The sequence below is a fragment of the Scomber japonicus genome, chromosome 19, assembly GCF_027409825.1.
Source record: "Scomber japonicus isolate fScoJap1 chromosome 19, fScoJap1.pri, whole genome shotgun sequence".
NCBI classification, from domain to species: domain Eukaryota; kingdom Metazoa; phylum Chordata; class Actinopteri; order Scombriformes; family Scombridae; genus Scomber; species Scomber japonicus.
In genome coordinates this window covers 13,471,112-13,497,766 of record NC_070596.1, presented here as the reverse complement: position 1 = coordinate 13,497,766, position 26,655 = coordinate 13,471,112, and the positions used below count along the sequence as shown (strand labels likewise).

Genomic DNA, 26,655 nt, shown 5'->3' with positions numbered 1-26,655 from the left:
ATTATCATATTAATGTTTATTTAAGCCAAGTAGGTCTAACTGCAGACTCACATTATCTACATGATCAACCAACTTTATTAACTGACACACTAACTTGGTTAGGCATGACAAGTGAGATGGTTAGGGCAGTGGTTCTCAAAGTGGGGTCTGAGAACCCCCCAGGGGTCCTTAAATGGGCTCCAGGGGGTCCCCAGCAAAAAGATAAATAATGTCTTTCCACTATAATTCCATCCATAAGTAACACAAAAACAATTTCATACACTTTCTGTAGCCTAATAAAATATCTAAAAGCAAAAATCTTAGATGGGGAACCTGGGACAAAATCTTATCAAATGGGGGTCTGTGGTCTAATTTGTGTCAGTGTAGGGGTCCTTAATGTAAAAAAACAAAAGAAAAACAAGAACCCTGGATCAGAGTTAGGGGTCAGTGGTGGTCGTGAACTTCTGCAAGACTTCAGATGGACTCTTCTCATTTAAACCGGTTTTTCCACGTCATCACGTCTCACGCACCTACTGCGTCCATGGTTGTGCCCTGTTTCCCCAGTTAATCTCTCTGTAAACTGCTGCCTTCAGGTACTGTTGGAAACAGTACCTCCACGCTGTATTAACAGTGGTGCTTTGGAGAGGTTACGGTAAACTCCAGTTTAGTTAAAATTAGTATGTAATCATAATTATATTTTTCTTCATATTTCTAGCATTATTTTTAATTTTTTCACTCCATCTAAGCTTAGATGTCAACTGAGCTATCACCATGACAACTGACTGAGCAACAGCTGAAGTAAGAGGACCTTGAGATGGAGCACAAAGCTCTTAAAAATGGATCCTGATGTTTTTTTTCCTTTTTAGTGGGAAAAAAACAGGTACCCAAAGGACACTATTTTATAAATGTACTGTATTTAATGTTTAAATAACATGGCATTGACTGTATGCATAATAATAAAAATAATGTTTTTTCGTATAAATAAAATAATGTAGAAAACCTCTGCTGTCTACTATGTGGCAAGTCTGCGTGTTTTTATTTGGAGTTTCCGAGGAGACCGTAAAGGCAGCATGTCAAACACACACAAACACACACACACACCGTCCTTCCCTGCTTGAAGCTCCGCTATCTTTAGCACTGCCACGGATTACAGTGCGCAGTGTGTGGACAGACAGCGTCCTCTGTGCCACCTGCTCAGTTTATCGCTTTGAGTACTTTGCGCTGAAACTCGCTCACGGAAAAACAAAAGAAAAAGGAAAACATAAAAGTGATGGGGGAATGACAAGGAACTCCCCGTCTTCGGTTGTCCGTCCCCCGTGAAGACCCCAAGGATGCTGCCGCTCTCGAGCCCACGGGACGGACCTCAGTGCCGGGCCTCGCTGCTGCTGGCCGCGGTCCTGCTCTGTGTCATCCCTGCTACTGCTAGCCTCCCAGGTACAAAGCTCCACAACAACCCGTACTCACACATTACAAACACACAGCCAACACCACCAGACAAGCCAATTATCCTCGGTAGTGTTAAGCTTGTTGTCTGTCAGTCTGACGAACAGCGAGGCAGCTGCTTTTTCTGTCAAAATATGACATTTCAAACTCAGAAAATAGAGCATTTTATTTAAGGCGGACGTGTTTTATTTACTTTGATTGTTTCCTATGGTTTCTGTTTTGCTGCTACTAAGTAGCTTGTTAGTATGGGGCATCCCATGACTCCAGATGGCCGTTTTGGACAGGTTAAACAAGTAGCTAGGTGTACTTACCTTTGACAGAGTGAAAGACAAAAATGCACATTCCCTTCCTTGTTTGGCTAAATAATTCATTTCCTTGTATTGACTCCTTTAATACAAGCCCACAAATTATTATTTCCTTTAAATATTAACTATCCTAACCCGTTGAGTCACAACAAGTAAGTTGAGCCACATACAATGATATCAGTGTGGACAAGCAGAGGAATCAAAAAAAGTGATACCAGGTGACTTTTCCATTATTAATGAACTGATCTTGGTTTGATAAATTGATTGACTTGATCGATAAGTTTTATTAGAAATAATGGCAAAGTAGTCACAGTAATCTTACTGAGTTTAGTGATAGTTACTGTTTAGTTAATCTAAATGGCAGCAGCAACAAAATCCAAATAATGTGGTTACTAATAATTTCCAAAGCAACAAAACAAGTCATTGTTTGTAATGTACATGTGTGTAAATGTGTAAATTTAAATGATCCACAACAATCAACATAATTTGCATTTATGGGATATGACTGATTCATCTTTTTATCTTTTGAGTCACCGGGTAATCTGATAACAGGAAACTGGTTTGAACAGTTTTGCTTTTTTGTATTGTTGAAGAAGTTAAAAATGGAAATGTCCCATATAATTCTGAGTGCAGTTTAGTTTTATGCCTTTCAATGTGTGTGTGTCAGTGATTGTAGCTGCAGATGTGTGCTGGGCACTGAGGAGATAATCTGCCTCTCAGCTTTTAACACAGCAACCCTGTGGGAGGCACAACAGCTGGAGGCTCACATGTAATCTTTATCTTTCATCTGAGGGATGCACACACACACATTCTGCCCTCCCACTGAAAATTTACTGCCTTTCCCTTGGCACAAATTTGTAGAATTCATAGATATCTTCATTTGTTTTCTGCCCAAACACAAATACATCCACACACAGTTGTCTAGTGGATGACTCCAACCCACTGACGTCTGATCATGAAATGAAAATGGTGTTTATTTGGCTTGTGCACAATAAAGAGGGTGGAGAGGTAGTGATGCAATTTGTGCTGTTGTTTTTTCCCCTATAGGGAAAATTTGAAAAGTCTGGTAACTTTCCATCTCATTAGAAATGTGACCATTTCCTCCCTCAATGCTGAAAAAGACAAATGTAGGAATTTGTGAAGTGTCTTTCTTGTTTTACATGACCAGAAAAGAATAATATGTTTTGTGTCTTCAGCAGTCATTGTGGTTTGTTCATGCGATACGTGACATGACTGGACACCTGTTACATTTGAACCCAGCTTGTTCATAACAGCTTGTTACGTTGTGCCAGTATGCAGGCTATTGTCTCTGTGTGTGTTGTGTTGAAATAACAAGACAAGGAGAAATAATGCTTTTTCTTACTACAAGGTGAGACCAGTGATGACAGCACATTGTGTAATGTGACTGAGAATGTCATTGGAGTCATATCATATCATATCATATCATATCATATCATATCATATCATATCCTCTGCACTTCTTATTAAATGTACTGGAAGAGTCTACACAACCTCAAAAACCAGTATTGCAGCCAGTCTAGTTTGAGCATGATTTTTAATGCAGTGTGACAACACCATGAAGTGCATAGCAATCAGGTGGTTGATTCAGCAAACATCAACACATCACGTGTAAATACACTAGAAAGCTTTTATAGAACATTGGGTTCTTGGGATGGAGCTTATCCAAAATCTCCATAAACCCAATTGGTTACATAAACCATGTCAAGTGTGCTGGGCTGGCTAAGATATAAAATTAATTACCTAAACATGCAGACATTGTTGTGTAATTCAGACTCAGTGGGGTGTGTTTAATTAATAGCAGCAGAAAAGTCACTTTTTTTCACAGATGAAACAGTTTATTCACATGTTGTTGCTGCTTTAATTTTAGCATTCACTGCACAAACATCACCTTCACTTCTCAATATTCTAATTGAGCCTGATCATTGTTGTGCTGCCACGTTTAAATGCCAGGTTTGTCATTCACCAAACCCACATAGAATTGGTCTGATTATTATTCAGTGAGCTACTGCCTCTGGCCTTTTCCTCTAAAAGGCTTAAGCATTAACGATTCATATCTGCAGTGTCACACTGTGTCTCTGTCACACAGACACACGCAGCCACTGGCCTGATGGTTTTTTTCAAGCACCTTTTATACCCTGCGGCAGAATTAGTCATCTGCATTGTAGTGGGAACTGAGAGTCGTCAACAGTCAGGTGGAGCAACACATCAATGCTGCTGAGGAAAATAGAGACCACCGAGTCGATGACTGGGCTCAAATGTAATGATTCGTATCCTCATAGGAGTGATGTATGGCTTGCACATGTTTGTATGCAATAAAAGGCGGGGTATGGTTTAAGTGACGTTTTTATTTTCCCCCTGGGCTCAAGAGCAAATCTAATCTTTAAACTCATGAAAGCTGTCAGATTGAAGTGGGTTTGAACTCTGCTCTGAACAGACTTGTCAATAGAAATACTACTTTTAAAAAGGTTTTAGTGGAAACTCGTTAAACCTTTGTGGGCTGAAGAACAGGAAACATAAGAAGTGATGAGTTGCTTGGAATGAGGAACCACCAGACAGTGGAAAGGGGATTTTTTTCCAAAACTGTAAGGTGATAGTGATAAGGTGAGGTAACATAGGTGCTGTTGTACTTTCTGTAGATGCTGCCACAAATAATCCTCATTACCCAAATCAAATTAATATACATGATGCAGGTAAATGACATCCATTCCATTGAATTTATTTATGTAGTCTTATTTCTATATATTGTGTGTGAACTCATTGTTTCCTGGAAGCGATTTAGAAAAAATGACCCTAACAAGTACTCTTGGTTTCTAATGGAACTGTTATAGAGCTTGTGTGGTCTTTGAGGGAGTTTGACATCACCAGTGTTAACAAGCTCTCTCTCTCTTTCTTCCTTTCTATGCTTGACCTGTGGCTTCTTATTTGGAGAGTGTAATGTTCACAACCAGACCTCTGCAGGAAATGAGAGGCTCAACAATTAATCAACTTACAGAGCACTTAACAGACATTTTGTCCTACCACAGTCAGCACAGTCTCAGCTGTTCTTTCTCTGGAGTGAGATTTTAAAGGGTCGCCCACTCAGTTTTACTACCTTAAATATCAAATTAGCCAGTTTTGTGATTAACAATGACAACTTGACAATCAGCCAATACACTATGTCTGTGGTTTTGCATTCACAGAACTGTAACTGTGTGTAGCCAAACCTCCATCAAGAATGGGGTTTAACTGATTGAAATGCTTAAGAAGCCTTGATAATATCAGAAACCTGCTTATCAGTGCTGACGCGTATACCCGGACATCTGTCTGTATTAGATACCACACCAGATACTTTTAGTAAGATGATGAGAAAAAAACTAAAAATATTTTAAGGCAGTAACCCAATCAATTTGTGGCAGTAGTTTCCATTATTAAGTGTAGTTTAAGATATACTCAATAATCCTACCAGGCTTTCAAGAAACTGTGATTGCTGCATCACAGATTAAATGCTGAACCAGCCAGAAGAAAACAAGCAGGATGACCATGATGAAAAAGAAAATGAAATAGAATGAATCAAGAAGCTTTTATTTTCCACCTATATGCTGCTTTGGTATAACTACCTTTAACTTTTTTTTTTTCCTGTTTGCTGCGGGGTGTGCTGCCCTGCTCCGCTCTAATGATAATGACACAGTAATTATCCCCTGCGTGATGGGTCAGACTCGTCATTGTCTGACATGACAGACAGTAACTGCGACACAAGAGACAAATGACAGACAGGGCAAAAGAGACACGCCAACACCGCAAGAGTCACCTCGCTCATCTAAGAACTCACATTCCATTGAAGAGGAAATGATCTGGCCTTTTTTTTTTTAATTCACTTCCTTTTCACCTTTATCTGTCTGTACACTTTCCTGCCTCAGTGTGTGTGTGTGTGTGTGTCTGTGCGTGTGAGCATGTGTGTCAAACAGGTGCAATGTCATGCCCCATTTTCCACCAAGCGTGCAAAAATCTTTAAATGCAAGAGTCACTGCGTCAGTTAATCGTGGGAAACCAACACCTACATTTACACAGGATCTTGAAACTGATACAGCAGACAGTTTCCAATGCATTTAGTCACTATTTAATTTCAGATCAGTTTTTTTGATGCGGTTTTCTTAGAATTTATGCAATCTGGGTTGAGGTGGCAGCTGATTTTCCCCTTACGTTGTGAAAGACTGTGAGAGGTTTGAAGGTGGCTGACTTAGCAATTTCTCTCTGTGACAGTAATATGGCAGTTGACTTAGAAACCTGAGCTTTGCTTCCATTTGTCAGCATTTAGCCTCATTGTCTCTTTTGTCTGTTACTTGAAATGAATGTTAATCCATGGTGTGTTCATTGTTGTTATTCTGTGCTGTTGTTCATTAATGCTCACAATCTGTTATACTTTTCATTCATTTTATGATCACACAGTCATTAGTTCAGTCTTTTAACACATCATTTACACTCCTTACTGCTTTTATAGGGCTACAGCAGTGAGTGACCGTTCAATTTTGGCATCGAAAACAAACCCTAGGCTGAAAAAGTAAATTAGGCATTGCAACAAGTTCCATTACATTACAAAATTACAATCTCACAATCTTATTATCTTCTTTTATTTGGATATTTTCTGCATTATGATGTTTTTCAATGTCAATCTTAAGATCATTTCAGTATTGCATGTTTTCTATTTCAACTTACTGTCACATTCGATGGCGATGTCATTTTCAAGAAGTCACATATTAGTGGCTAATATGAATAAAAACCTCCAAAAACGATTAGTCAATAAATTCATTAATTGCCAACTAATACATTAAACACTAATTATTTTGATAACTGATTAATCATCTTACCTCTTTTTTAAGTGTCAAATTTAAGTAACAAATGTTAACATTTCCAGGTGTCTTTACTCTTGTATAGTTAACAGAATATCTTTGATTTGTGGACTGTTGATTGGGACAAAAGAAAAAAATGGATCTTTTGGGCACAGTCATGGACATTTTTCACCACTTTCTGACATTTTGTAGACAAAACATTTCATTGAGAAAATAATTAACAGATTCATTGCTAAAGAAAATAATTGTTAGTTACAGCCCTAATATCCTCTGTTTTCTTGTGTATATAATTTTGTGTCGATATATATTGTGATATGTATTTTCTGGAAAACTAATTGAGATTCAATGTTTTTGGCTCATCTGGTTAATTAAGTATTTGAAAAATAAAGACACAAAAATTCTAAGGCAATATCTCTGACAAAGACACATTTATATTGTCTCAGGGTTTATAGAACACATCATCATATCACCCAAACTTAACTTATCATAGAGCAGCAGTGCTTCTCCCAGCTGATGCTATGGTATTTGCTTTTGTCACGGTTACACAAAAAGACACATACGTAAACCCACATAAGTTTCCACACGCATGCACATTATCCATGTGGGAATGAAATGTGTTTATATGTCAAGTGAAGAGTGCTCTGCAGAGCTCTCAAATGTTTCCACCTGATTAGGCTCACTTCCTGTCTGCTATCAGAGGGTCAGGAAATGCACACAATGGGAGTGTACGACCCTCTTGGCCCTCTTTTTCCTGCTTCCTCTTTAAATCTCCCTCCTGCTCTCTCTGTGTTTCTCTTACACACACACACACACACACACACACACACACACACACACACACACACACACACACTCACTCACTCACACACTCATAATTACAGATTAGGTAACATTTGTTGTATTTGTCAAACAGCTTGAAGGAACACAAGAACACAAGTTAACGCTGACATGAAAGTGTGCACATGCTTGTTACTGTGGATTTGTGTGTGTGCCTGTGTGTGTCTGAGAGTGTAGGTGTATGCCAGGCGGTGTGAGAATGCCTCTGTTTGCCTCTCTGTTCTTCCTGGCAGAGCCGCTGCTGAGCACACAGCAGCAGCAGATGGTTCGAAAAGTCAATTTTCACTCGTTCCAAAGACTTCTTTAAGGTTGCATTCACACCAAATCCGGCAATGCAGCACCGTCCCGCAGGGTTGTGCGGAGGTGTGGGCGTGCTTATTTGTGCTTTAGAACATAATCACCTTCAAACAATCAGAAAATAAAGTTTTATTTCTCAAATATGCTGCTTTGTTTTTACCACTGCTGCTCGCTCTCTTCATATACTCTCTAGCTCACTTGACCACCGCTGCTCTCTCGCCCATGCATTCGCTCTCTCTTTTTCCCTTTTTATTTTTTAAAATGAGTTGGGAACCAAGGTTCTTCTTCCTGTGGGTGTCTGATCTTTGTAGTGTGATGTAGGGTTGTGTGTCGGTTAAAGTTGATTCTGGTTCAGTTTCTTGCTGGGTGGCTGCTATGTTTTTTTCTTGAACCCCATGCGGTCCCCCTGCATTGCCGGATTTGGTGTGAATGTGGCCTAAGTCTCTAAGTAACATAATGTTTTTTCTTCACTGATGCCAAACGACCCGATGTACTGCAGCAATGTCTCTGCTTTTTTTCCCTCCACTTCTCTATCTCCTCGTCTCTCTCTTGTTTTGTATTTCCCTTCCTCTGTCTCATTGATTGAGCTCTGTAATGCACGACAGCACCGTGTGGGAGGAACGCTGATGCAAGGCCACCTCCTATGGTGACTTGACATTCACTTCTGTCACTGTGGAGGCTTTGTTATGCCAATAAATAGATTTGAGCTATTTTGTCATATGATTATCGTGACGAGCATCTTCGTTGGTTCATCTCTGCTTAGAAAAAAAGTTATGTAAGAATGAGTTTGGTTAAAAAAAAAAAAAAAAAAGAAGCACATTATTACAATGAAACCATGAGAAAAAATGTTCATGACAACTGCTGATGAATGGTAATGAATGCAGTTTTTGATGCCCTTTCCAGATTTTCACACTCACTTTGCTTTTTTCTCACCCTCTTTTTCTCACCGATTCCTCATTGCCTAACACATCCATAACGAAGCACATGTACATTAGATTTTTTTTCTGTGTGTTTGTGTGTGTTTGTGTGTGTGTGTGTGTGTGTGTGTGTGTGTGTGTGTGTGTGTGTGTGTGTGTGTGTGTGTGTGTGTGTGTGTGAGAGGAGAATAATTATCGGCATTCATGTGACTGCAATAGGTTCCAGCACATTAATTTTCCATGTGATGAATAGCAGATGAAGTGCTGACCAGTGATGCTGCGGCTCCAACTGCATTATAATAAAAAAGGTGGATATTAAACAATAGAGCAGCCTGATATCTCCCATTCATAACAGGAATGAAATGCATGTTCCCTTTTGATTAGACATCAGTGATTAATTCATGTGTCATGAAAGGTTCATTTAAAATGGGGTTTTTTGGTGCATGATGACATACAGTCTGGACAAACATAGTTAATGATTCAGCAATACACTGAGATACAGTCTCCAGCAAAGCATTTTCACGGCAGTTACACCAATATCTCAATGTTTTCTATTGTGTTTCACTCTTGGTTTTCTTTCTTTCTTAGGCTGCCTGACATTTAGATGATAGCACTAATGAACTTATGAAGTTTCTGTACAACCAAAAGCACATCATGATGATTGATTTCTGCTTTCCTACAAGTTTTGGGCTCAGTACATTGACAAAATAGATGTGAAAGTGTTTCTACACAGTTTTGTTTAAACAAGACTTAAGAGTCTGTGGCCATGCTAGAAGCCTGGTGAGGCTGTACTTTACTGTGGTGCCTTGAGCTAAATGCTAAATCAACATGCTCACAATGACAAACTGTTGTTCATCAGCACTGAACACCAAGTACAGCTGAGATGGTCAATCATGGTAATGTCAAAAGCTTTGCAGGTATTTGGCCATCACCCAATTTTTTGGACAGATTAAAGGTTTGACCTGATAATGGCTCCAGGTGAAAAGTCAGAGGATCACCAAAGGCATTAAGATTTATCCTCTGGATACAATGGATTTCTGTACCAAAATTCATTCTGGATAAAAGTGTTGGACTGATCTGTTTGCCATCAACATGGCTAAAAAGTATATGTTTCTGTGATATATCACCGATAAGTACATGTGATTCCCTAACCTAATAAAGTGAACAGATACAGTACAAACACTCAAGCAGATATCTGACAAATGTATTTGACATTGGCTAATCCTCACAATGCAGAAAGAAGTTTGAGACAGGAATGGGTGGCTTGATCCATGACATGAGGACAGTCTTCCCCTGATCAGTTACCGGATCAAAGACGGGGAAAGGCAGCTAATGAAAGGAGGGAAGGAGACATGGCAGCATGTTTCAGAAGATACTCGCAGGGTCATGTGACTTAAGCCTTGGCTTGGTGTGGAGTTATTAAAGGAAGCCTTGATTATGGGCTCTTGCGCTTCCCCTGACTGAGATGCTATACTGATATCATTGCTTACTCACCCGTTTTATTTAGGCCATCAATCACAGCTGTGCACTTTTCAACACAAAATTATAATAAAATCAATAATGCAAAGAGAAGAAAAGGCTTCTTTATTGGTATTAAAATCTTTCAGACTGACGTAGTGCTTGAACTGATAAACAAACAAAATCCTGTCCCCTACTGCAAATAAGACAGCAATAATAGAACAAAGTAGGGTCTGCATATATCTGTGTGTGTGTGGGTGTAATCATCAAACCTACCTGGTCAGTGTTTTGTGTATGGAGTCTTGCATTGTCTTCCGGCATGCACACACACACACACACACACACCGACAAGTGCCCAAGAATCTATCTCTAATCTCTCCACTCGCTCAGTGAAATGACACAAACTGCATGCACTCATACTAAATACCTCAAGGACAGAACAATCTATTTCTAGTGATACTAAGGAAATCAATAAGAACACGTGCCAAGACCAAACAAAGGTTTGATATCTGCTGGGAATAGAAAAGGAAGAAAAGCATGACAACTGAGGGAGGAAAAAGAGAGAAAATAATCAAGAGAAAATAACCTCTGACATAATCAGGAATGAGAGGGTTCGGCACATTAGCACGTTACACTCACAGTGCTGTGGAATAACATGGAGTGGTTGAAAGAGCAATTAAATGTAGAGGTGACAGAACTGTTGCTAGGTCATGGGAACAGAAAGAGACGGAGCGTGAGAGCAGCTAACGTTAATAGGGAGGTGTCTACCTGCATGTTAGTTTTGCTTCCATTGAATTCACGACAGGAGTAAAACACTTGCTTTTGTACTTTGTGGAAGTCATCAAAAGTTAGAGATGCTCGTGTTCTCTCATCACCATCCTCCTTGAGCTCTCTCTGCTTCCTCCTGAGTGTGTTTCTTTCTGCTTTTTTATTTCTCTGTCTGTATGTTTCACACAAACTGAAAGAATAACAAAAGAACTCAGATTACACATGCGTCACTCTGCCGCTGGCTCCTTGAGGCATCAGGGAATCAGCCAATGATTGACACAAGATGTGGACATGTGTGTGTACCTTTGGTGTAACTGCGTTGAAGTGTCAAAATATATGTGTGTTTTTGGATGTCGTAATGCTATGTAATGTTTGATTTTGCTACCAGTATTGTGGATTAGTTCATTTTAGTAAAAAGCCATTCAACTGTTTCCGTGTGTCATGCAGGGCGGGTTTGACCCATATTTATTTTAAAATTTAGATCCTTGTACAGAGAAATGATCTGCATCTGAATTTAAACAATTTTCCAAAAACAGTCCACAAGATGCAGAATAAAAGTACATTTGAGTTTAAGTTGCGCATTTAGACAAAATACTTTTTTAATCATCAGTTAATCCGCTGATTATTTTCTAGATTGATTAAGTAATCTATCTGCTTATAAAATGTTTTTAAAAAGAAGCTGAAACCAGACAAGATTTGGCCTTTTTTCTTGAAAAAAGGGATGAATGGAAAGCAGCAGATTATGTATGTATACATGTGTGTACACAGGTACAAAAGGCAATCACCAGTCCTCTGCCCCTCTTCTATGTGCTCTTCATCTCACCTGCATTCCCTCTCTGGCCTTGTTGCCATGGAGTTCATTCTCCTAGAATGATTTCCTGTCATGTGTAATTCTCTGCTCTTATGTACGAAAGGAGAAAGTTGCCAAACTGAAAAAATTACATCTGATTTTTTTTTTAAATCTCAGTTTTTAATACAGTAGGCTTGTCTGAGGATTTCTGTGGATCATTTAAATACTTAAAGTATTAACACTCTTAAATCCTTTCATAATTTATCTCATACATCTGCTGCAAATGTCTGCACCACCAAGCTCAAACCGTTTGATCTCTCTTCACATTTTTTCACAAAGGGGGGTTTTCATGGCACTGATATCTCACCAATACACACCAACAACCCTAACCTTTGAGACCCATTATACCACAAATGTCCTGGATTCATCCACCCTCTCCCCACCTTATATCACCTCCTGTCTGTTATGCTGCAATCAGCACCTGCTGTGCTGTTCACCTTTAGCTGCCCCTCTGTGCAGCACTTCTGGGCTCATTATCTGCTCTGATAGCGTCCCAGTGCTCCACCTGCCCTCTGCCTCCAAACACACCTGCTGCGTAACCCACTTCTCCCTTTGTGTGTCTCTCAACCTGTATGTGTGTGTCTAAATACAGTGTTTGGGTTGAGATTTTTATCAAACCAGGTCAAGTGATAATCTAAACTGATTGCGGGTAGATCTGTGAGAGCAACTGTTGATCACTCTTTACATTGGTTTAACCTACCTTGGATTGTGAAGCAGGTGGGGCACGCTACATTGTGAAATGCAGAAAATGGTTTGAAATGTTAATGTTAAACATATCTGTATTATCTGGTAAATCTCAGCCAAATTGAAACTATGAAGAGATAAAAATCTGTTATGAAAAACTGGGTGAAGCTGTGATGTAATGCAGACATCAGCAGACGCTCTGTAATATTTTATGTCTGAATGGAGCTGAAGAGCTGCCACATGCTCTAGTGAGTGAGTGTCCTTTTTAAAGTTGAATATTTTCATAGTACTTCACTCCACAGAAAACTGCCTCATTGATTGTGTAATTTCTGCATCACAGCAGTGTGGTCAGGATACTAATCAAACTGGTGTTGTCACTCTCTTTCACTCAGCTGGCAGTCAGTGCCCTCCCCATATAGACTGTGCCAAAGAGGGACGCCACTTCTGCAAGCCTGGCTCCTCCCACTGCGGCCCCTGCCTCAAACCATTGGAGGAAGACGAGGAAGGAAGCTGTGTGGTGGTGAAGAAGAGGCACCGCCAGCATGGTATGAAGAGAAAGATCACACACACACACACACACACACACACACACACACACACACACACACACACACACACACACACACACACCACTCCACTCTGTTTAGCAACCAATAGAGTTTCTTGCCAGACCTTTAATTAGGATTTTTCTATTGGAGGCGATAGAGTTGCATTGATTACTCAATGAATTGATTAGTCAATAATTGTTTTGAGTCAATTTTTAAGAAAAAAAAAGCAAGAAATCTTTGACTCCAGCGTTTTAAATTTGTTTTGTTTCTGATATCAAACTGAACGTCTTGGGGTTGTGGATTGATGTTAAGGACAAAACAAAACATTTCAGGTTGTATCTTGGGCTTTAGGGCATTTTCTGACATTGTATAGATCGAATCGATGAATCAAGTCATTATTCAAAATAATCAACAGATGAATCAATAATGAAAATAATTCTTAGTTGCAGCCATAGGAGGCGAATGGACAGCTGGAATATTGTATTTATTACTTGGTGTATTTTTGATGAAAATGATTTTGTAGAGGTGGAAGAGTTCAAACACCAACTCAGACGTAAATGTAGACATAAATTGGCAGACAAAATCTGGCAAAACCTGAATTTAGATTCTTTTCTTTAGCTAAGATAGATTATAAATGTGTAAATCAATTTAAGTAAGAGATCACCTGTGCACAGATGAGACGCAAATTATCGCCACTATTTATTGAAACTGGAACATACAGAGGAGTAGATGAAGATAAGACAATCTGTGAATATTGTGAGCTTAATTAAGCCATGATGTCTGTATGAATTGAAGGTGGAGTTTTAATTGAACACACTTTTAGCAAAGTCTTTGCGTTATCTGAATATATTTCCAAAGCACAGAATAGCAGAAGAAATATGATGCACATCAAATAACTTGATTACGGTGAATAAACCAGATTAAGGTAAAAGCTTCATTAGTGTAAATCAGCTGGAAGGATGTCTGGTATCCTGCAGGCTAACATCTAATAGAAGAACAAAACCAGAGAGGGAGAATAGATTGGAGAACACTTTAGCTTTAGGTTGGATTATTGAGATCTTTCTCATATATTTATAAAATACAACATCTCTGACTTTTTCATGGAGAAAAACCTGAAATGATTTCCACTGCTGTGCTTATTCTTATAGTACGCTCAGTTGCAGTCAGATAACCTGCTCGAGGTTTAAATGACAGTTACAACAATTGCTTCACTTTGGTTATAATCAGATTATTCAACTACATGTAAATGTAGTGACTGACTCATATTCTCTCTCTGTTTTTCTTTACATTTTCACTCCACATTAGTTCTTGGCCACTGCCTCTTTTCTCCTCAGTTGCCCACATCTCTCTTCCACACCACCTCTTCCTCTCAATTGCCTATTGATTCTGCCCTCTCCTTCTCCTCCACCCCAATCAATCTTAGCTTGATCTTTTTACCCACCCCTCACACTCTCAATGTATCTCTTCCAATTCTCTCTTTTCACATCCAGCTCCTCTTTCTCTACATCCTTGTTGTGGTCCTCGCTGTCCCTCGTTTCTCCCCTCCATATCTCTGACAATCAGAGATCAATCAAGTGGAAAGTAACGAATTACATTTACTTGCGTTACTGTAATTGAGTAGTTTTTTGGTGTACTTGTACTTTTACTTTTACTTAAGTATGTTTTGTGTGAAGTGTTGTACTTCGATACATTTTAAATCACATCCGTGACTGAGCAAAAAATGTTGGCCGAATTTTATTTTTTTAAGCAAAGGTTATCGTACAGCATCATTAACCAGCACGATACAATAACTTAACATTCATGCAGCCTGTGACAACCTGGCAGCTAGCTCTCATAGCAACATATCAACTATAACACAACACAACAAACCCACATTTATTTGTGGACGCAAACTAAGGAAATGTCCATTAGACGTCGTATTATCATCTGTCTCAATCTTCGTGTAGGACGAGGCATTGAGCATGCTGCGTTCACGTGAAAAGGACAGCGTCGGAAATGAGAGAATTCAGCGAATGGTGCACAGGGGCACAGCCTTTTTTAAAAGGGGTACTTAAAAGTTTGGTCTTCTTTGGGTCATTTAAAGAAAAGTTATTGCTCTTGTGACTTTGCGCCGTATTGATTTATAGATTTGCAGTATGACTGTTGGTGAAAAAAAGGATGGTTTACAGCAGGGGCGATTGCTCCTAATGAGAATTTGACATTCAATGCCCTGCAAGTGTTTAATAATTCAGTGTTTCCACCACAATTTTTAGAGACTATGGTGGGTTTATTATTTATTTTTAGGGGTGCTGAGATCAAATTTAAACCCCCGTTAAAAAAGTAACTAAGTAACTTTCACTCTGAGTACATTTTTAACAAGCTACTTTTTACTTTTACTTGTACTCAAGTAAAATTTCATCGAAGTAGTGGTACTTTTACCTGAGTAGAATATTTCAGTACTCTTTCCACTTCTGCTGACAACTATGGTGCAGTCTGATCATCTGTTTTTTTAATCTGCCCCTGCTGTGTCTGCAACACACATGCACCGCCCCCACACTCTGGCAGCTTTAATCACTTAGATGACATGCATCTCTCTCTCTCTCTCTCTCTCTCTCTCTCTCTCTCTCTCTCTCGCCCTTCATCTCCATCACTGGATCTAATGTCACTTAATGAAAAAGCCAAGCTGCGAAAATAAATCGTATTTTTCAGATTTTCACAACACTTGCTGGCATGCACGACATGTTTTGAGACAGCGTTGTAGGAATTGGAGAGAGAGAGAGAGAGAGAGAGAGAGAGAAATGGAAACATATTGTCTATCTTTTGAGTGCGCTGGCTCTGCATAAATCTGTGTGTGTGCATGTGGAAGAGTGTGTATGTGGGGGGGGGGGGGGGGGGGCTGTGTATTTATGTCTTTTTGTGGGCATGTGTGTCTCTACAGGATTAATAATTTAGATGGGTCTGCTGCAGGAGAGGACACAGTACAAACTTGGCTCAAATTAAAAAAAATGTTATAGGTTGCAGCACCACCGAGAGAAGACAACATGAGCAGGACATGAGTGTGAGGATTTTATTGGACAGAAAGGTCACATCATGTAAAATTAGTTAGTTTTTTCAATGCATTCATATGATGATAAGGGCCTAATCAGTTATTACTTTTTTGACATTGGATAATACATTTTAATTGTATTTTTAAGTTTGTATTTCTCTGTATGGTGACTTTAAGTTATGTGATGCTTTGTGCAAGTGTGTGTTGCGAATCCTGTACATCATAGGCCTTGGCTAATCCCCCTGAAGTGGTTACATAAACCCCCGGGAGACCACAGAACACAGCGATCCACATGGGAGACTGACTCTTTTTTTTCACACTCACATGCTCACATACACAAAACCCACACAAACTGTTGAAATGAACTGATAAAATTACTGTTTCTCAGATGCCGCCTTAGTGGTTACACCTCTGTAGTCACTCTGTTTTCACCTCAGTGGAAATTTATTCAGATTTTAAGGTTGTTGCTGAAGCTTGAACAAAACACATTTTTCTAATCTGAAACTGTAAGACATGACGCATCTGCATCCTTAGTATGTAACGGTTATTTAACGGTTATATCTTTCTCTTTCCACTGTCTCTGTCTCTCTCTCTCTCTCACACACACACACACACACTCAAGCTCATGACTAAACCTTCACTTTGTCAATAAGCACAGTTTGCTTCAGAAAATATACACATTTGTTCTTCTAATTAAATTTCTAACATCAGTCGTACCGCTTCTACAGCGCAGTCTGTTTATTTAAAGTTACTTGTTTTGAGAGAAGTAGTAGCTTTCGATGATGAGAAATTATTTGTCTTAGAAAAAATGCACAGTTCAGCGTAGAGGCCCAGATTTCTCAGAGACAATGTATGTATGAGAACAGCAGGATGCAACAGTGTCCTGACAACAGAGAGTGACGAGCAGTCTTGTTGATCCAGGATATTATCCCTCTCGTCCTCAGTCACCTCAGATTGTCTCTTGCCTTCCCTCCTGTGTTGCTTTCTCTGATGGTGGTGATAGTGGTGTGTGAAGCTACTACTACTACTACAAGGCTGCTTCACCCCCTGACCAGTCTGACCATGGCTTGGCCTCTACACTGGCTCAGCTGGCTGTTCAGTAAGGCTAGGGTCGGAGGTGATTACAACAATTTTTGTCCATTTCCCATTTTTTAATAGTCAAGTACTCATACATTACAGGCTTACACGTTGTTAAAAATCACAGTCATATATGTGGCATCAGTAGTATTCACAAATTTGTCTCTTGTCCTCAAATACGGTTTCATCTATGAGTGCATTTACCTGTAGTGGGACAGAATTAATGGCTTCATAACTTATTTTTCAATTAAATCAACCATGTTATTGTCAAAAAAACTCTATACAGTTTTACTCTTAGGGCCTGATTTATTAAGATCCTATTAAGAAGCCTGCAAACGCAAAATGAAATGTGATCATGAAAATATTCCACTCCCAAAAATTATAACACAGGTGGAAAAACTCTGTCATGTGTGTATTCTGTCATTGTGTCTCCGTCTCCTCCTCTCTACAGTAACAGCAGTCATCTGAGCGCAGTGATCAGCCGGTTAATACCTGCCCTTCAAAGGTTTTATTTATAGACGCAGTTTCCATCAGAAAAATTACCTTCAGGTTTGGTAAATCACAATGCACGTGCTGAATAACATATTTGCATTTTCTCCTCCCTGTATTTTGCACACTGGGGTTAAAATGCCCCATATTACATATTCATTGAAGTGAAGTCAAGTTTGCACACGTTTTTACACATGCAAACCTTTAGTAAATCAGGCCCTTAGTGTTTATTCTGGATCAGCACCACTGCTTAGCTCTTTCTTTCCTATAATGTCATGCTTCTTATCCTCACCTTGGGTGGTATTATCTTCCCATTCCAGTCATTGCATTCATGCCGCATCTTTCACTGTAATATAAAACTGATTCCTCTTTCTGACTTCCTCTTCTCTAAATCACACTCCCTTCTTTAATGTGTTGCAGTGGAAATTATTTAATCAGCACTCACATTATACTACAGTACATCTGTGGCCTTGAACTTGTTGATCTCATAATATTGCAGCAGGTCATTCTGCTGTTGTATTCAGTGGAAGTCACTTAGTATACTTTGTCTAAAAATGTCACACACTCGGTCCAGCGAGGATGAGAGTGCACAGCAGATGATCAAGTGGGGCAGGCAGCACTTTTTTATTGTAAGTAGGACCTGCTTGTATTTGACATGGAGGCGTGCACTCCCATTAGTAAACACACTATGCCTTGAAGCTAAGCCCTTTTTCCGAAAACAGACAAACAGTGTGAGAGGTGTGTATTCTTTGGTATGTAGTTACATAGTGTACAGTTACTGTATGTGCTAAAGGCACGGCCATCTCTATCTAGCTGGATATTTGACAGTCTGTCTCTTCCTGTCTTCCAGCTGCTCGCTCTCTCTCTCTCTCTCTCTCTCTCTCTCTCGCTCTCTCTCGCTCTCTCTCTCTCTCTCTCTCTCTCTCTCTCTCTCTCACTCTCTCACTCTCTCACTCTCTCACTCTCTCTCTCTCTCTCTATCTCTCTCTCTCTTTTTTTCTCCCTCTCTTTTTTCTTCTCTCTCTCTCTTACATCGACACATATAACTAAATATCAGATGCCGTTTGTGACCCCTCTTTTGTGTATGTATGTTTATATATTTCAAATGACAGAATAGATACAATAGAGTAGCCCACAAACTATAAAAACAGACAACCAGACGCCTGCTGGAGAGACATAACCTGCACATGAACACATATCCTGCGGCCATTTGGTAACATGATAGATTGAGAAAATGATGGATAGTCAAACAACAATTCATACTTCAATGACATGACAAGTTTACAGCCCTCCAGTAATAGAGTAGAGTGAATATTTAACCAATATGATGAATGATACATGGTTGTTGATGTCAATCCTGCCATTTCTACCACTATTCCACCCCATACAATTTAGTCAAATAACTTCAACATAGCCTTTTTACAGACTTTTTACACTTTGTGCGTGCGTAATATTCACCCACAGCACCAAAATATCAGAAGTTTTAAATAGTCAGAGCTGATACTGAGTGTTTTGCTTTTATCCAAACTTTTATCCAACACTGATGTCGTCATGTAGGAGCAAGGACTATTATGGCTGCACTTTTTTCCTTAATGTGTGTAACTAATTGTGACAAAGTGGATGAGAACTCGCCATTTGTTCCCATTTTGACCATCATCACCATATTGCTGACTAATTTAACCATGCTTGCTAATTGTTTGTTTTTAGCCATTATGCCTCATGTTTGGTTACAGTTCACATACAAGCAAAATGTATGGTTAAAGTAAAACACAGGCAAGCATTAAGTTTAGTTTTTGTTTATAAGTTTTTATGTATTTCTTAATCAATCAATGTCTTTCTTTGCTACTTAACATGCCCACCATGTGTTTCAAAGATGACCACTTTCTGTATTTATACACTGTAGTCAGGCTTCTTCACACTGAAATAGTTTAATTTAAAAAAAAAAATGTTTTAAACTTATACTTATTTTCTCTTAAATATTCTGCTTTCACAAGGTATTCTAAATAATAAATGCTGAAACATGTATTTATATATTTTCATCCCTGACTTTTTTTCTGGCTTTCATTGTATTTTTATAATTGATGGGTCATTTTTTAAACCCTGGATGAAAGACAGGTGGGACTGTTTATTGAAGGTTAGGACATACAGTAGATTTCCTGTATTGACTCGAAACTCTGCAGTCTGTTGAGACTAACTTTTTATAGCAGGAGGAAAGGTGATTCACAGCCAGCCACCTTACCAGCCATAGACTTTATAGGAAAAAATACTTATTAACTGTGTTCCACTCCTTTATTTGTTCCTTCATTTTAGCTTAACCATCCTGTTGACCTTTCCTCAAAACACTGAGAATAGCAAATAAATTAGACAATTTAAACCTTGCAGGGCCTTTTGTGCTTTATACTGGCTGACCACAATACATAAAGTTGGTCACTCTCTTCCTCCTTCAGGCAACATATTAACATGTCCACTAGAGGGCAGCAGGACACACAAGTATAAGTCAATAATCCATAGATAAGACTTTAATATTGTCACTGAGGAGGGACTCAGGTCAGTAACTTGCTACTGTTTAACTAAAATATCAGATTTATATAAAATTTGAGATTTTCTTGATTTTGTCAGGACATTTTGTAGACTGAATGATATAGGTAATGTATTAAATTACATTAAATAACACATTAATGAAAGCAATCATAGTCCTGTTTTATCATTTAGTGCCTGATAATATGATCATAATCTGATATGATCTCCTTCTCTTAGCTGTCTTTGTCTTGGTAGTCAGGTATTATGGTTCATATGGCTGTTATGCCAAGACCGCATGACACACTCAGTCTTAGTAATACAAAGACACAAAGTGTCATCTGAAAGCATTTAGATTAATCATAATTGACGTTTTCGTTGTGTAGTCTTTAGTTTCTGTATTCTCTTAAAATATGCCGTAACACATTTTGTAATTGTTACTCAAATGTAGGCAAAAAAGAAGGAAATAAAATCAGTGAAATCAGTGTCTTGACAATGAAAAGGGAAGCAGGAAGAGACTGTGTGTGTGCGCATGTATGTGGTTAGGGGGGGGAGGAAGAAATCTGAATGGGTTTTAAGTGGGAAAAGAGGACAGCACAGATGTGTGTGACCCTCAATCCCTGTTGAGCTGTTTAGTGTTTGTTTGTAGTACCCAACTGCCCCCTGGGTGCCTCTCAAGAGGTTATGGGTCATTATCAAGCTAGTGACAAAACTCTCTTACAACGGGAGAGGTGTGCGTGCTTAGTCGGTGTGTGACAAACCACACACATACACACAATCGTCACTTTTTTGAGGGGGTGAATTATCAACTTTGGCCTCGGTGAAGTCCCCGGGGGTTTTCTTATAAATAGATGAATACTTTTTTTTTTTACCTTTTCCCTGCAGATTTTAAATCAAGTCTCCCTTCTCTTTTAAAAGTCTCCTCTAAAATTCAAACCTGTATTACCACACACTGCTGGTGAGCAGACTGGGCACTGTTGGAGCTCTCAGCCACCTGCAAAGTACAGATGGTGCATCCCGCCTCCACAGACACCTGCTATGGAGTGCACTAAATGGCCATTAGTGGAGGGGGATAAGAAAATAACAAAGCAGGCAGTGAAAGTGCTGGCTTGTCATATCATACACATTAACACAGCCAGATGGCCAACCTTCTGGAGGGAAAGTGACACTGTAATCATTAATCTAATGTAGGTGTTTGTAATAATGTGTAATTACACAATTGTGTAAATACATTTACTGGCAATGCTAACGTTTTTTTGTCAAACTGGTTTTAGTATCAGTATCATATAAATCAACTGTACTTGTGTGGCCCAGGATGCTTAATGGGTAATGATATCTGCGAAATGTGCTTTCCTGTCAAGCACCATTTGTGTTTTTTTCTACTTTTTTTGTTCTCAACTACTTTTTTCATGATTTGCTGACTTGGCCGTTTTAATCACAAATAACATTAGTTAGATATTTGATTGTGAACATAGAAAACTGACACCCAGTGAGGCAAAGGTCTGGCTGATTGCTCCTACCCCCCTCCTGCTGTGCTTCCACCCCCGGCCACACACACACTATCAGCCCTCCTCGTCACCCCGGAGACCTCGGCTGTACTGCAGGAATGCGGCTAACTGTCTGGCCTAAAGGGCTGTTAAAAAGCAGTTTAGTGTTGTCTCTTTTTTTTTTTTACCAGTCTTCAAACAAACAACACGCATGGACACACTCCCTGTTTGTCACTTCTGAGGCAAACTCTGAAAAACATATGTAAAGGATGGGAGCAAGTGTGTATACATGTCTAAAACATATGCATCTCCCGGTCTTACACACAACAATAGTCACACATTACCTACGGACATGAAAAAGCTTCAAAAGTATATTTTCCAGCTGTAGAAAAACAGCTACTTGAGGCAAAGGCCTGTTGCCCTGGTAACTGTGTTTGTGGTTGAACAGGTACAACCAAATGTATATGAAGTTATTGTAAATGTTACTGACTGATTGTTGTGTTATTTCTATGATTTAAAGTGCTTTGTACCAATCCTTTGGTGTTTCGACTGTGAATTTTAGTGCCAGTTTGATTTGTGTAACAGTAAATTTGAACTATCTTTTAATGTTGTGTGTCCTTTAGGTAAAACTCCAATCTATCCTGACCTGGATGACGAGATTGATTACCTTCACTCCTACATCGAAAAACAAGCGGTGACAGAAATCAAACAACCAAAAAAGCAAGTCAAACATCCTGGTAAGAACCCTGAGAGCAGTCTTAAGACAGACATACTACAATATAAGTAACAAACATATTACTTCCTGTTTTGAGTTAGTAGGTGTTTTTTAAATGTCATGTATAGGAACTTATTTTTCTTGATCTCCATCCGATCTTGTGCTTTTCCCCCTTTGATCATAATTCTGTTGTTTTTTTTTTTTTGTATGACTCACTCTCTCCAGCTGCCGCAGACTCCCAGACAGATGTTAAAAAAAGCAAGACAGATTCCTCCAAACACAAACAGAAAGGCCTGCACACCGCCACTAAAGCCCCCCACGGTGCAACTACTGCTCTTCCTCACACACCGACCCCCCAGCCTAAGACCACAGCGGTTAAGGGCCGACTCGGTCCTATAGTTGTGCCAGCACGGAAGAATGACAGCATTATTGTCAGTAAGTATGATTTGATGTCCTCAGCATAGTAAGATAATAAAATGGAAGGGGATCAGATGCCTGCAGCAGTCTTAAATAGCCTTACTACACCCAGAATGTGACAGAGAAAGGGTGCTGGTGCATGATATGGGTATAAACAGATGATGGATACAAATTTGATCTAATGAAATGTTTTTTATCAACCTTATTTTTTGTCAATCTGTTCAATATCTACTGTCTAGATTACACTAATGATTTACACTCAATGTATCCCAAAGGAATAGCTGGTCATTTTTTGGTTTTATGTTGAATATCATGTTACCCAGGATGACTATGACAGCTCATTTTGCAAATTTTGAAGTGCAAATGAGCTTATATATTTAGCAGCCATAGTAAATGTCTCAGCAGAGCAGTCATCTTATTTACTCCATAACATTCTCTGTTCCTTCTTTCTATTCCTCTTTCGTTTGATTCAACTTCCAGTTATGATCTCAGTGTGTGTCGTGGTGGGTGCTGTGGCAGTGATCATGGCTAGCGTCTGTTATATCAAGTAAGTCGAAACAAATACAGTGGAATTGATATTATGGAATAATTATGGAACTCATAATAAAATAAACACACACATAAAAAGACTGACCAGATAGTAGAAAATGATCCATGACAAACAGCAATGATTAATACTGAGTGATTCATCAGATGAATGAAGACTTAAAGAGAAGACCAGTTCAATAGTAGTTTTTTTCATTCATACACAGTCATATTTCAAAAGTGGTTCCTCATTAGTTTTTTTTAATGATTTGCATATCTCATGAATCAACATTTAGAGCTTGTAAAAATAAGTTAGCATCATGATATTTACACTGGAGTGTAGATCACATTGTTTAGTGCCAGCCAAATGCTCATCAGCGTGTTTAACAAAGCAGCTTTTGAAGGATAAGGAAGTCACTTATTTTAAACTTTTCAGGGTTTCTTTCAAGTGCTGCTGGTTGATTGAGTCATTTTTGGAAAGAGTAAAGAATGTGTAATAAAAATAAGGCAGAATTTTGATCAGACCACATCAGTGTTAGATTTCTTAACAACTTTAATAAGCCACTGTTATCTCTATTTTGATTGTTAAAAGGTTGCAATTTATTTGTATTGTTTTACCCTTAAAATCAAGCCTACTTCCATTTACTGTAACACACTTTCAGTTTGCTATACTTCTAGCTTTGCCTTCAAAATCTACACATATACACATACTGCATTACATTTTATCTGAAAATCACAGCATTGTGTTCATTATTGAATTTTAATTGATTTGATTAAAATGTTGTTACCAAATAAGGCTAACAGTGACTAAATCTAATCAAAGCTGACTTTGCAATGGTCTGTTCCTCAAGATTATAGAAGTGGTAAAGAGAAGATGTGCAATTTTAGCAATGGTAAATATTAAGATGTAGACTAATAAGGACTTATAGCAAGAATTTAGTAAACCAGTGAAACCTTTTGCTGGAAACTGAGGCAAATTGCACAACACCGAAGCAGGAAGCGACCCTCAATATTACAGAAAACTCATGACCGGTTGCCCCCCACAGGCTGCAGAGAGAATCACGTCTAGCTGAGAAGGTGGACTACCCAGCCTACGGAGGGACAAGCACGCCTGCTACCACAGCAAATGGAACCTCAGTAAGAGCAATGCACTTACTTCACTCGTCTGCTATTGTTAGAACTCGCCCTGTTTCATTTTCTCACTTCTGTCTTGCAAAAACCGCAAGATTTGCGAATGCATTGTTCAGTGTTGCTTCTCTTTTCGAATGTGTCACACATGCTTCCTTCTTCTGTTTTGTCCCCAGATGGGAGATAAAACTCTGGCCCAAAGTGCTCAGATGTTTCACTATCAGCACCAGAAACAGCAGATGCTCTCAATGGGAAAGTATGATCTTTTTTCCTGTTTCTTCACTTTCTCTGCCACTCCCCTCTTTTTATCTGTAGTTGAAGTAGAATTCTCAACCACATCCTCTGACCTTGTTACCACTCTACCTAAAGTTTAAAGTTTTTTTTTTTTTCTGTAGCCACAAGCCTGAACAAAAAGTCACTGACACTGAGGTCACCTCAGATGAGGAAGAAGTGGGAGGAGACTTTACAGTATACGAGTGCCCCGGACTTGCACCGGTGAGTAGAAACACACAAGTGCAAATGCAGACACAAATGTGCACAACACTATCAGTTTTTTTTTTATGACTGAAAATCTTATTTAATTCCCTCTTTGACAGACTGGAGAAATGGAGGTGAAGAACCCCCTGTTTGATGACTCAACTATCCATTATCAGGGGAATCAAAAGTGAATGCTGAACACTTAAAACACACATATGCATCCATACACACACACACACAAGCCATTCCTCTTGAAGAAACCACTTGATCTCACACTGCATGCATAGAAATGGAGGACGCTGGCAGAGGACTAAGTGATGAAAAAATGATTGTTTTCTTGCAAGCCCTTCACTAATTCTACCCGAGTGCGGCTTTTAATACTACATATTTATGTTGGGTTCCTTGTTAATTTATTTTCTTTCACTGTTTTTGAGGGTTACTGTCTTTTAACATAAGAGTCCTCCTTCTTTTGTTTTCTCCTATAGTTGTTTTTCCTGATTAAATATCACACTCTAAGTTAAGATTTTTCTCCTCCATCTTTGTTATTATCCTTCATTTCTGCAGCTATTTCCAAAGAATGTTACACACATATATACAACATACAATACACACACACACACATACACACACACACACACACACAAGCTGAGAAACAGGTGCCGTCCCTTGTTTTGTCATGCATAGGTAGTTGCTAAACAACATTCGTAACAGATACCCAGGAATATTTAAATTCATATCCCTGTGATTACCTTTAAAAAAAAAAACCCTCCCTAACACAACACAAGGTTTATCATTGGAAATGTTACCGTTGCTGTTGTTAATTTTATTTCTTGTTATATAAGCTGCACAGAAAGATTTTAAGATTATAGAATATAATATATATATGAAATATATATATATTATATATAATATATATGAAATTGAAGTACTTGATGATGTCTGCATGGTTTGACTGTACTGTGTTTGAATCATGGCAATGGTTTGATCAGTTCTGCCTCCTATATGTATGCATCCTGTTGCTGGAGGAGGAATGTACAGGAAAAGTGACTTCACCCTTGATTGAAATTTGAAAGACAGACTGACACATACTCGCAGATGTGAAGGTGGTCAATTTGACTATTGTGTATCACCCCCCTGCCCCCATCCATCCTCTTGTCGGCCCCAAGTTAATCTTGTGCTGCAAAATGTACATACAAAGAGTGAAAGAGTTCACTTTTTATAGATATTTGTACATGCAGACCAAGGACTGGAAATAAAACTTTTTACCACATGTGACAATGACTTTGTTCAGCCTCTTCTTTTTGTGGTCATCATGGTATGCATTCAGTAATAAGAATTTAATAAAATGTGAATTGAGTAAAAATCAAGATGGAAAATCAGCATGAGCTAAATGCATTAAATGGAGAAAAACAAAGAGAGAAGTAAAAAGAATGGTTTGTGTTTTAAGTCCTAGTGGAGATCCCAATTTATTTTTCTGGGGGAAAGGTATATAAAATCATGCATGTGACATTACAAAATTTCCATTTGATGAATGGTGCAGCCATTTAAAAAAAAAACACAAAGTCTCAGATTTGAATATTTTACTATTCAAACACTTTTCAATGAAGAGCTGTAACAAGCTGATACAGCAGAGACAGTGGAATAAGATTTTTCAGGCCTCAAAACTACCTAAAGTGGAAATTAAATGTTGTTGAAGGATTAAAGAGAGAGGTTAGAGTCAAGGGCTTCAAAAAATTCATGAAAGGAGGAAGTACACTATGAACTTTAAACTACAAAATAAAGGAAATAGTGCCTTTACATATACATCTGGCAAGACAAACTGAAATCATTTCCTCTTTTAACTCATCACACCACACCATCAGACA

The 26,655-nt window shown here is 38.8% G+C and overlaps 1 protein-coding gene across 1 annotated transcript; it reads left to right on the top strand.

Moving 5' to 3' along the window:
• Window positions 1-1,086: 1,086 nt before the first annotated feature.
• Window positions 1,087-26,057, top strand: npdc1a (neural proliferation, differentiation and control, 1a). The gene is made up of 9 exons (XM_053340444.1): window positions 1,087-1,413; window positions 12,778-12,930; window positions 22,152-22,265; window positions 22,469-22,678; window positions 23,141-23,207; window positions 24,232-24,322; window positions 24,490-24,569; window positions 24,709-24,808; window positions 24,910-26,057. Exons 1-9 carry the CDS (start codon window positions 1,311-1,313, stop codon window positions 24,979-24,981), a joined length of 990 nt encoding a protein of 329 aa, XP_053196419.1. The 5' UTR covers window positions 1,087-1,310; the 3' UTR covers window positions 24,982-26,057.
• The last annotated feature ends 598 nt before the right edge of the window (window positions 26,058-26,655 follow it).